This window comes from Copadichromis virginalis, linkage group LG7 (genome assembly GCF_057382275.1).
Source record: "Copadichromis virginalis isolate Kocher_CV1m ecotype Utaka linkage group LG7, C_Virginalis_male_GT1.1, whole genome shotgun sequence".
Taxonomy (NCBI): domain Eukaryota; kingdom Metazoa; phylum Chordata; class Actinopteri; order Cichliformes; family Cichlidae; genus Copadichromis; species Copadichromis virginalis.
The window spans coordinates 50,085,899-50,097,961 of record NC_140624.1 but is presented as its reverse complement, the minus strand read 5'-3'; the positions used below and the strand labels follow the sequence as shown (position 1 = coordinate 50,097,961).

General features: G+C 42.1%; 1 protein-coding gene across 1 annotated transcript in view; it reads left to right on the top strand.

Annotated features, from left to right (window-relative positions):
• The first annotated feature begins 288 nt into the window (after positions 1-288).
• The window catches only part of hcn1 (hyperpolarization activated cyclic nucleotide-gated potassium channel 1), a 64,507-nt gene continuing 52,732 nt past the window's right edge, over positions 289-12,063 (top strand). The window contains exons 1-2 of the mRNA XM_085463955.1: positions 289-948; positions 7,007-7,430. Coding sequence (XP_085320081.1) covers positions 593-948; positions 7,007-7,430 — 780 coding nt within the window. The 5' untranslated portion in view covers positions 289-592. The remainder of the gene's footprint in view (positions 949-7,006; positions 7,431-12,063) is intronic.

The following is a 12,063-nucleotide window of genomic DNA, read 5'->3' as shown; positions in this document are numbered from 1 at the left end:
GTTTCATCCAGTTGGCTTCTACTGTAACTTCTCAGCAGGAAGCAAACCAGGTGCCAGGCGAACCACAGGAAGCACCTAATCTATATCGGTTTATTAAGAAATAAAATAATAAAACCAGCCCTCATTAACTTGTCATACGTGTGTTTTTTCTTCTACAGCAGCGGCTTCCCCCTGCCGTGTGTGAAACTGTTGGCAAAGGAGGGGACTGGAGACGGAGGTGGGCGGTATCGTCAGCCACATTATGTAAATAAGGTGCAAGAGCATGTGCCAGTTAAACCGCAGTGTCGTGCGAAGTGAGATGAGGCACAGGCTTTGGACGGCAGAAGCCGGGGGCCGTCGGTAGATGGCGGTAACCCAAGAAACCTGATCCACCGGGTTCTCGGCCACTCTGTCTCAGTTTGCAGCACTCGCGTTGAAGGCAGAGGAGCCGAACAGTTTGAAGGACATCAAAAGAAACAGGAGAGCTCGCGGCGCGTCCTCTCGCTCCCCCCCCCCCCTCCCTCTCTCTCTCTCTCGAGCCGGAGAGGGAACGCGTAGTCTCAGAGAGAAAACAGAAGAAAACCCCCCAGAAAACGGGAAAACTAAGAGCGCCATGGAAGACAAATCGAATTCGTTCTCCAGCAACAAGGAGGAGAAGGCGGATGGGAATAATGTTTTTCAGAGGCAAGACTCGATACAGAAAAATAACACGGGGAGCCAGAACATGAAGGACCATGGCAACTCAGTGGGCTTCAAGGGGGAGCGGGAAGAGACCATGGTTGGTTTTGATGATCTGGAGGGGGCGTCCAGGCAACATGGTTTTATGCAGAGGCAATTTGGGGCCATGATGCAGCCCGGAGTCAATAAGTTCTCCTTGCGTATGTTCGGCAGCCAGAAAGCTGTGGAGAAAGAGCAAGAAAGGGTTCAGACGGCCGGATACTGGATCATTCATCCATATAGCGATTTTAGGTAAGGGCTGGAATAGACACCTGCTCAAACCCCCCTCCCCCTCCCCTTTATTTTATCCACCCTCACTGTCACCCTAAGGTCTGCAAGCTATAGCCTCCACTTGTTATCGCCACTCTCTCACACACAACCTGGCCCAAAGCGCATACGCTAATCTACCTCTGTATTTAGGCAATCAGGCTTCCGCTGTAGGGGAGGGGAGGAGGGCTTCTGTCAAAATGTGCTCAGTGATTGTGTGTGTGTGTGTCTGTGTGTTTCATTGCGGCATTTTTAGTGTTATTATTATTATAAGAGAAAAGGGAGGGACGCATTAAGGCTAAAGGTGTATCAGTGAAACGTCCTTGGATAAAGGATGGTGAATGTCATGATTGGAGAACACACACAGAGCTCAGCCCTCCTGACTGCTTCACACCAGCGGCGCAGTGGCAGCTTCTCATTGCGACACATTCCCTGCTCGTATAGGGGCGACCGTACCTGGACACAACGTGACAGTGCCATTGCACCATCGGCGGTTGTAAACATTTCTTTGTAGGCGGATGTGAGCCGATGGGCCTGCGTGCATAAAGGGAAAAAATGCACAGAATGCGGTAAAATCGTGCAGGGAGACGATTAAGGAGAAGATGGCCGTGTTTTGAATTAATTAGTAACAAAAAAATCTGATCTTTGAGTCTTATCAGAGAGTTTTTACATGCATTTTTTAAAAACTGACTTGAATGAGGAAATGTGATGGAATGTGTTTGTTTCAAAGGAACCGCAGAAGGATCGTGCCACACTTCCTTCCTCGGCACCCACTAAATGTCATAGTGGTTGATAATTTGGATTTGGTCTTTGGTTTGTGTAATTTATTTATTTTTCCTCTCAGCTGCACCAGCTCTCTGGCTTTATTGCAGCAGAGAGTTTGAGTTTCAGACCAGCTGCCTCCAATTTGCTTACATTTCCATACACAGTAAACAAATGAATCCAGGTAAAGGCGGTACGTGCTCACCCCCCCCCCCTCTCTCTCTCACACACACACACACACACACACACACACACACACACACACACACACACACACACACACACACACGAGCTGCGTGTTTACAGTTTACCTCTTCACCAATTAAGCATCTCATTTGGTCCACCCTCTGCACCAGTGTCACCTGGCACAGCTTGGTGGTGAATATCATCCCCGTTTTCCGTTGTCGCAACACGTAACGTGTCGGGGCACGTTGTCGTCCCCCCCTCGGCTCCCAGTGCCTTGAGCTTAGAGCTGTCCATGGTCCTGAACTTAGAGCAGGCTGCAAAAATGCAGCGCTCCCTTTTTCTGCAAGGCTTTCTTTTGCTGCTGATTTTTTTTTACATACATTTGTTGTGATTAATGAGATACCACATGGTACTCACGGTAGCGCTAAACTCTATAAATCTTCATGCCCCACCCCTTGCAAGATCCCCCCCGCCCTTCCATGCATAAGAATAAAGATAACTAGGCTATCATAGCCTCAGCCACACAAAGACACTGGTATGCGTTTGCCCCTCTGCAGACACAGATGGACAATGATGGTAGGCAAGGATTAGCACAACACAACAGTCAACGAGCTTAACAGACTCAATTATGTAAGAAGATTGACCCCCTCCAAAAGATAGCCAAAGGGTATGACCAGAGCAGTTCAGTGAAATGGATACCTGTTCCACAGCTGTTAGTGAGTCAAGAGATTAATTAGTGGTCCCAAAGTGAATGGGCTGCATTTGTTATATTTGAGGAATTTCAAAAAATACAGTGGGGATTACAATGAAAATCAGCAGGAAAAAAAGGCTCTGTAATGAGAACATATGTGTGATTGCTCAAGCAGACTGGGCCTTCTTCTTTCTGCACTATTAGAAAATGTTTGTCTCACTCACGCTGGCAGAGGCCCCCTAAGGTTACTTCCTCATGACATTTTCCAGAGGGCTGTTTTTCAGAAGACGCTCTTGTCCTCCAGACAGTGCAATGAAACGACCCCCTTCTAGGCCGCTGAGACCGCCTCCTGGCTTGAAAGTGCTACCTTGAGGTTTTCATCCCAGTTTGTGCCCAGTTTGTGGTGGAAGAGACAAGGCTGCTTCTTTGTTGCACGTGGCTCCATGTACTATTTCTTGGAAGCAAATCTTCCTCTCTCATTTTTTTCTTCTTTTTGCTAAGAAGTCTTCGTCACTTGTTCGTTAATCTTATACTGTTACATACGCTCATCTTAATGTTATGTGAGCAAAAACAAAAGACACAAAACACTATCTTTAATGAAAAGCATTACGTAAGTACAGACCATGAATGACACCAAGCATTCACACGGGCTTTATATTGCTTTGTCGAGGGTTGAAACTCAATATTCAACATATTCTTTGTACACAGTAGCTGCTTAAAGATTTATGGCAGGTTAGTAATATTCATTATTAATAGATTTTTGAGAGGGCCCATGCACGGCCTCGCGCACCTCTGGTTTTGCTAAAGGTGGCTTTGTCATGCTCCATATGCTGTTGTTCAAAGACGTTGTGCAGGTTTTAAGCCTTTTCAAAGTAAATTCTCATGTTGCAGTTCTTTTAATTAACAGAATGAATTGTAGAGTCAACTGTGTTTCTTTCAGATAGTCTATACTCTAAAACCTGCATTCTTCTGAGTGGTTAGAGGCAGAAATTTTACAGTGTAGCTTTACTACCCCTAATTTATTTATTCCTAATTTAACAGCCTTATTAAAAAGAAGAAAGAGGCGAGTAAAGCTAGTTTAGAGTATTTAATCAAGCTTGAACAAATCTTTTCCCACATGTTCTGTTTTACTCATCTCGACATTCGTAGATGACTCTGACATCCTTTTTTTTTTAACCCAAAGTCTTTGTTTTTCTCTCTGTCTGAGGATGTGCCATGCTGTAGCACAGTGTACCTGCTACACTGTAGACTGGTTGTGCTGAGTAGGATCATGTGGACTTCATTGTGTTGCTTGGCAGGAGTGGGTCTGGCATTGATCATGATGGATCACTTGTTGTAAGAAGGAAACCTACAAGACAAAATGTGCTGGCTTGATTCGAGGAAGATTTTTTTAACTTTCTTGTGATTAATCTGCCTCAGCTGAATTATTAGAGGCTCACTGCTTCCCCCTTTGGGGTTCTGTAGCTTCCAGCTCTTGTTATAAGTGGAACATATTGTCTCAAAGTATTTTTTCAGCGATACACTCAAATCGCATACGCTTTTTTGCTAGTTCATGCTGCGTGAGTGACCAGAGCGCCACAGTTTCTCCGTTGCTGCAGATCTTACAGTGTTTGGGAAATGTCTCCCATTTTAAACAGTCACAACAGCAGCGTGTTATAGCATTCAGACCAAGCTTTTTAAAATTGATTGTAAACTCAGGATAAAAGATGATTAGCAGAGTACACATTTCATCTGGATGTGAATCCATAGCTGGGACGGGACTTGAGTGCTGAAATGGGCTGGAAGGGGAGGCTGTACTCCGACAGCACCGGGTGAATGTGGAAGTAGAGTACTTTAGCTGGAATCCATTGCTAGTGTTGGTGCCGCAGTTACAGTTAAGTGCACTGCACTCCCTTACTGGTTTAGTTGCGGTGCTTTCTTAGAAGTGGCACATTAGACCAAAAGCTTAAGCTTAATGCAGTATCAGAGCTGCCTCTGTGACTAGGTCAGTAAAACCAAAAGGAGCACACCTGCGTTGGTGTTACCATAAATAAAAAAATGTTTTTAGCATTTAAACTTCCAAATTAGTATTTTCATTATTTCAGTCTGATAACTTAACTTAAAATGAGTACTTTATTACAGAAGCAGAATACAGTTAGACTATGGTACCTTTGAAGTTACATACTCTGTTGTTTTTGACTTTGGTATGTGATGAGTTACATGTAAACTCTAGTAGCATTGGGGTTTCACTCCCTTTGACGGATTTCTTGTATTCTTCTGATGACGAATATTTCAAGGTTGCTTAATGCTTCTTTTATTTGAGAAGTGAAGCACAATGTTTAATTCAACAGATATGTGGGTGTCTTAGAGGTCATGTACAGTATAAATACCACCCACAAAAGTCACAATAGAAATATAAATATGTTAGAGATGTGGGAACTCTGTCAACATGAGTGGAAAACATCCAAATTCAAAAAGTGATTCAACTTAAATTCTGATATTAAAATCTGTTTGCTGAAAGCAGGAAAATAAAACATCTTAGTTCACAGGGACTAGTTTTTTTTAATCTCCAAATTAACAGACTGTACATCTTGAACTCACATTTTTGTGTATTATTTATTATTTAACTATTTTTGCTCTACCGTTGTTCTCTCTTTTTTTTTTTTTAGCTATAAATGTTTGTGTTCATTGATATTATACAATCCTTGATCCCCTTAGATTAAAGTTGAAAAAGATTAGTCATGGCAGCCTCTTCTTTAACACTGAAATACAGTATAAACAATTACAAGAAAAAAAAGTCACACACAACATGACGTATCAGGTCAATAAGCATCAGCTTATTGAAAGGTTGATATAATGACACACGTGCTAAAAAGCGTATAAAAGCACAGCTTTCGTATGTTTTTTTTAAATGCTCTTATTACTCATAATGCTATAGCTCGGTTCTAGTGCGCATTGTACTTGTTGCGTAACTTTGTTGTTATTGTGCTGACCTGAGAGGACTCAGTTTGCATCATGGTTTAGCATGAACTCAACGAGCTCAGCAGTTCAATATCTGCTGGGGTAAAAATACCTATTGTGGACCTTATCAGCCACCTCAATGTTTAGTTGAAGTGAAGACAGTTATCAGACATGTGATCTGTGGGTATTTATAAAGCCAAGGCCTCGGCTTAATTTATTGAAACAGATCCATTACTGGGTGGCAAGTCTGCCAGACAGGCATCCGGCCAGCCAGTTCATTTCTACCTTCAACAACAACGTGATGGTCAGCAAGGCAGAGCAGAGGCAGCCACGGAGCGGGGATAACGTCAGCGGAGAGTTTTTAGAGTGAGATAGGATTGCTGAAAGCATCTATTTTCATTCATGGTTGTCTGGCCTTTACTCAGGGCCCAGAACACTTTGTGAAAAGAGCAGGGTGCTGATGAATTACTTCTGGCTCTGTTCATCGAAAGGCAGAGGGCAGGGACATTAACACAGCCAGGAAGGATGGAGAGGGTCTCAGTCTAAAGGGCCCTGAATACATATAGTAAGTGATAGCAGTACATTACTGGATGTCCTTGAATCGTAATTAACTTTGAGCCCGAGAGTTTTGGTACGAACTCAAGTATATACTTCTCGGAGCGAGATCTTAAGCTTGCATGTATGAGCCTTTCCAGATCTGAGCTGAAAGATTATCTAATATTGTCGGCTGTTTAGATGTTGCATGTTATCTGCTGATAGCAGAAGTGGCAACGTAAGATCTTTCAGGCTGTGTACCTTTGCAGGCTGAAGCACTGGATAGGCTGCAGTGAAGAGTTTCATAGGCAGTGACTGATGTCAGAAGGTGACTACTACTGACTTTTATAATCCCCTTACCTCTCTGCTTCCCACATGAAGTTGGAGTTGGAGCAAACTGGCGTTATAGCTATCGTAATGAAACTTGTTTCACACTTTCCCTCAGAGTGAATTGAGTTATCGCTGATACGTAACCTTTTAAATGTTCTAATAAAAGAACGGGATGTAGCTTCGTGCTCTTGAAGCGTATCTTATTTGTAGGCAGCAGAGTATTTGAGCAAGTTCAGATTGAATAAGAGGCCCAGCTAATGTTAGAAAGTCATGTGACCTGACACGGTAAATACCGTATTTAAATGTCAGAAGAGAGCAGAGTGATCGGGCATTTTTTTAAGCAGAGCTTTATAAATCAACATTGTGCAGTGCTCCTCTTTTCTGGGCCTGTTCTTCCTTTTCATAAGACATGTAGTGACAGAGTGAACAGTCACCTCTGACCGTATGCAGTGCACTGGGATAAACAGAATTATACATATAAACAATATCAGCAGAATAAGCAGAAAAGAAGCATGATTTCTTTTCCCCTGTGGACTTCAGTTTTGTGGCTACAGCATGTTTTATCGCTTGCATTACTCATTTGTTTCGGTTTTTCCACAGGTTCTACTGGGACTTGATAATGCTCATCATGATGATGGGGAATCTAATCATCATTCCTGTGGGAATAACCTTCTTCTCAGAGCAGACTACCACCACCTGGCTGGTCTTCAACGTGGCTTCGGACACCATCTTCCTGGTGGACCTGGTCATGAACTTCAGAACGGGGATCGTCAATGAGGAGAGCTCAGAGATCATCCTAGATCCCAAAGTCATCAAGATGAATTACCTGAAGAGCTGGTTCGTCGTGGACTTCCTTTCCTCCATTCCAGTGGATTATATATTTTTGATAGTGGAGAAAGGCTTTGACTCAGAGGTATATAAAACAGCTCGCGCCCTGCGAATCGTCCGCTTCACCAAGATCCTCAGTCTTCTGCGTCTGCTAAGACTGTCCCGACTCATCAGATACATACATCAGTGGGAGGAGGTGCGTATATATTTGTCTTTGTCACATAAATTAACAAAGTTGTGTGGTCTCTTACTGTGATTCTCCTAAGGACTAAGTAATTACACGTCATCGTGACCCTGTCATTTCAGCTAGTGGATCCAGTTTAGATATCACGGCCAAAGTCATTACTGTGTGTACGATTTCGTAGTTAAAATGTAAATAGGTGAACATAACGCTGTCATTTTTAATCAGCTTGACTCCCTCTTATTTTAAATGTCCTTGCAGCAAAGCGTCAGGGACACGTTCCTCCCTTATTGTTACACGTGCTGTTAGCCATGCTGTTTTAGATTGTTTGATATGCACGGAGTGTATTAAAAATATATCAGCAGCAAGAGGAGTGCAATAAGGCATAATGTGCTATGTGCATGGACTGTATGTAAAAGATGGATGCAGCCTCCAGGTTTGAAAAGTGGAGTAAATTTGTATGAAGGTATAGGGAAGGTTGTAGAGAGCAGATGACGCTGCTTGTTCATGTGTCATTTAACAGTTCGGTAAGCACATTCTTAATTAATCTAGTGTCTCATTTGCTAGCTTCAGCCCATCTTTATTACACAATATTGTATATAAGAAAGTGAAAAGGAACTTTTGTGTTATTAATTACTTTGGTGTAGTATCTATATCCATGGGGGAGGTCTTTATCTGAGGGAAAGCTGTAAAACTAATGAATGAATACAGTTAGAAGTCCAAAATTGATCCTGCCCTTCACATTTCCAAAGCTTTCCAGTGGGCCGGATTAGAGTCTTTGCGCGTCCAATTCTGGCCCGCAGGCTATATATTTTACACCCCTGCTATAAACCAATCGATGACATCACGGTGGCCACATCTGGCTTTTATATAAAAGCTGCTGTTGTGCCCGTGTAAACATAAGCTCCAGTCAGAACTGTGCCTGATTCCTGGTACCCATATTACGGATCAGTGAACTTTTATAATACAGAAAAAGATCATCTTTCTGCTTAAGTACCAGCGAGGCAGCTGACTTTTACAGTGTTTATGGTAGCTTATAGCTTTCTGTCAGTGTGTGCTTTAAACATTTTTTATTATCCTTACTGTGCAATGTGGCATTTGAAAAACAAAACCATTATTCATGCTTCAGTAAAGCATTATTAAAGCTTTGCTGAATATGGTCTCTGGTTCAGGATTCTCACACACACATACGAGCACACATACGTCACACAACACACTCTGAAAGTGAGCGCACTATAGATGGTGGTTGCTTGGTGTTATTATCTTGGTATGTACACTATGTGGGAAGCTGATTGTGAGGTTCAGCGTAGTTTGCAGACTTGTATACATTGGGAGGATGAGACAACGTTGGACCAGGACAGAAGCATAAATATTCAGTGCTGCAAGGTTAATGAGAATCTGCAGTGAGGATGCAGGCAGCCAGTGCAGTACAAAGTACACAGGGATGTGTCATAATGCCTGGCTGCAACAGCACAGCTTACAGGCCTGCGCTACTCTCAGTTCATCTCTCTCACGTCATTCGTCTTTGCCTCCAATCGTTTCGCTGCTTATCAAACTCCGTGGCTCCTTCTTTCCCTCTGGTTCGCCCCCTTCCCCCCAGTTGCATGCCTTTTCTCACCCTCTCCCTCGCACGGCATGTCCTCCTTCGGCATGTTGTCTTTCTTTAAGACATGTCCAACCCCTGTGCACTTAAGAAGATAGTTTAGTATATGAAGCTTGCATCAATTTACTTATTTCGCTGTAACCATATTAAACGAGCACACCGAATAATAAAACAACGGCGAAACAAACACATCCACTGGAGATGCGAGAGGGGAAGAAAAGGCACTCGGTGGAAACATTCCAAGCTGTCGTAACATGTTAGGTGTGGGATGCAGGATTAGAGCTTTAATGGAGGGACGAATGTAGTCTCCTGCCATTGCAAAGATTTTCAAGCTGTGAACGTTCGTTACGTCAGCCGTGGGATGGACCCAACTAGTTATTCAGTCAGTTTCTACAATAAGTCATCCTCCAAACTGTATGTCCATCCGTCATTCCTTCATCTGGTCTTTGCTCCCTCCCGCCCTCTTCACTCTGTCACCATCTTCTCCCTCCATCTGTGGAGTAAAGGAGGCTGTTATTTCACCAGTGCTGGCTGGCCATTCAGTCTTTTTTCACTTTTCCATCACTGCTAATGTCCTAGTCACGGTCTCTATCAGAGAAAACCTATTCTTATTCTTTAGGGTTGTTACCCTCCTAAAATCTTCATTTTTAGTTCAGAGCGGAATTTTCCCATTTAGCGTGATCGATACTGAAACTGTATCTAATATATAAAAAATGAGTCTTTGGAGTCACCTGCAGGTATGTCTGAATGATTTAGCTGTGTAATTTGTCAGTAAATACTCCACTTTCCTTTATTAAAAGTGCTTGTGGCAAGAAGGATCCTGATACAGGCAGTTTTGGTGGATATCGGGTATTATGGTTGCAGTAAAACAGTTGAACAGCTACAGTATTAGGACCCAGTCAGGACCTGACGTGTCTTATTTAACAACTCGCACAACTGCCAGTCATTAGAAAGACATTATAAACTCCACTTCGATGACTCTGCCTGTGCCAGTTTGGAAATGTAATAAAGATGGAAGAAAATTAATAAAAAATAGTAAAAAAAAAATACCATTACTAGTGTTTCATGGCAACAGATATTAAGACTTGGTAGCTGAAAAGACGTCTACTTGTTCAAGAGTGCATGCTGCTGTTTGTACTGTATCCAGTTGTCTGGTTCTCTGTGTGTTTTCTAAATCATTCATCATGTGCATGTGCAAACATAATTATTACAATGTGCAGTACTTAGGGAAATTGCAGTGTACAGCGTGAAGGTCACGTAGAGCAGTAAATTCTGTGTGCTCAAACAATCTGAGTGGGGACCAACCAAAGGGAAGCTTGTGCACTTTTTACACATGTGAAAGTAACTACTGATCTTTCATACATTCACATCAGCAGTGTTGGTCAAGTTACTTGAAATAGGAATTAGTTACTAATTACTTTTCTAAGAAAGTAATCCCATTACTTTACTGATTACTTATTTTCAAAATGAATTAGTTAATTTATTACTTTGTTACATTCCTGTGGCAGCGTGCTCGGTGCTTGCTAAGATTTGAAGATTAATCTCTCCTGCACTCCATATTGTCCACTCGTACATCCTTGTCATGAGACACTCTCATAAAATCACGGTTTAGTAACGCAGTAACGCGGCATGCTTACTGGAAAGTAACAGTAATCGAATTACTTTTTTGCAATATTAATCCCTTACTTTACTTGTTACTTGGAAAAAGTAATCGGATTACAGTAACGCGTTACTGCCCATCTCTGCACATAAGTGCTAAAAAGTGCAGAGCTAAAAATGTAACTTTCTGCTCTGCTTTTGTCCACGTGCCTAAATGCACTGAGGCGCTGCCACGTGATTGGTTGATTCAGCACTGTGCCATTCATGATGTTAAGAAATCCTACAGGTCGTTATTTCCCATAAACAGAGGATTGGGAAAACTACAAGTCATCTAGCTTACCTCTCAACTATAGTGCCTCATTAGGGAATTACGTGTAATTATTAACAATTTAACAACTGAGAAATGAGAAGAGTTATCTGGTTATTTTACACCTAATTTCACATGATTTTTTTTTTTTGTTTTAACTTTCAAGGGCATTTTGCCCCCTGCTCCTATTCATTTCTAACCCTGCTTCTCTTATGTTTCTCTTATTACTTCATGCCCTCACAGACACAGAGCTAATTATCCCAATGACCTTAAAGTCACAGTAGTGTTTTTTTTTTTTTTGTTTTTTGCTCTCTCAGAATGTTGGCACCTTTGGATATGTGCTAATGTCAGACAGATCTTAATGACGTGTATTACAGGGAAATGATTTATATACTATCCTATTCAATGCTGGTTTTAGTTTGTTTTATTTAATGAAAATGCAAAAGGAGACTAAAAGGATAACATTTTTAAACTGCTGTAGAAAATCCCCAGAGCTCCCAGTGCCACATCTGGCTTATCACAGTCACCAGGCCTCCCGCCAGATCCCAGCTCAAGCAGGAGGGCTCAGGTTGGGCTTGTGGCAACATACCATCCCCCAAGGGGAACTGTACCCTTTTTGAGGGTACCAGACAAAAACAAAAACAAAAAAAACCCCCCAAACATCTGTCATACAATATTTATTGTTTATTGTACATTTAAAATAGAATAAAAAACTGTTGTTGGTTGTATTATGAAAACAAAACTGCCACTACTCCTGTTGCTGTTATGTGACCTAAGATATTAAATAACCATTACATCTGTGGTTAAATAGGCTTCAGTTTTAGCACAAACCCCCCAACTTGTATGTGTTGTATTTGTCGTACCTTTTGCTGCCCTCTTTGGCCAGGTCTCTCTTGGAAAAGAGATTTTAATCTCAGTGATGCTTTTTACCTGGATAAGTAAAGGATGGGTCGTGGTGTACGGTACAGTGGAGACTATATAGTAGTATCTATGTTTTCAGTACTTGCTAGTAATGCATCTGGATTGCTGCTGTTGACACGTGTGTGCTGAGCATCCACATATGTCATGACCAGCGTTGACTTTGCTGCCCTGAGCTGCCTTCAAGCCTCTCCCTCTCCTCTTCTGTTACTTTGATCTGT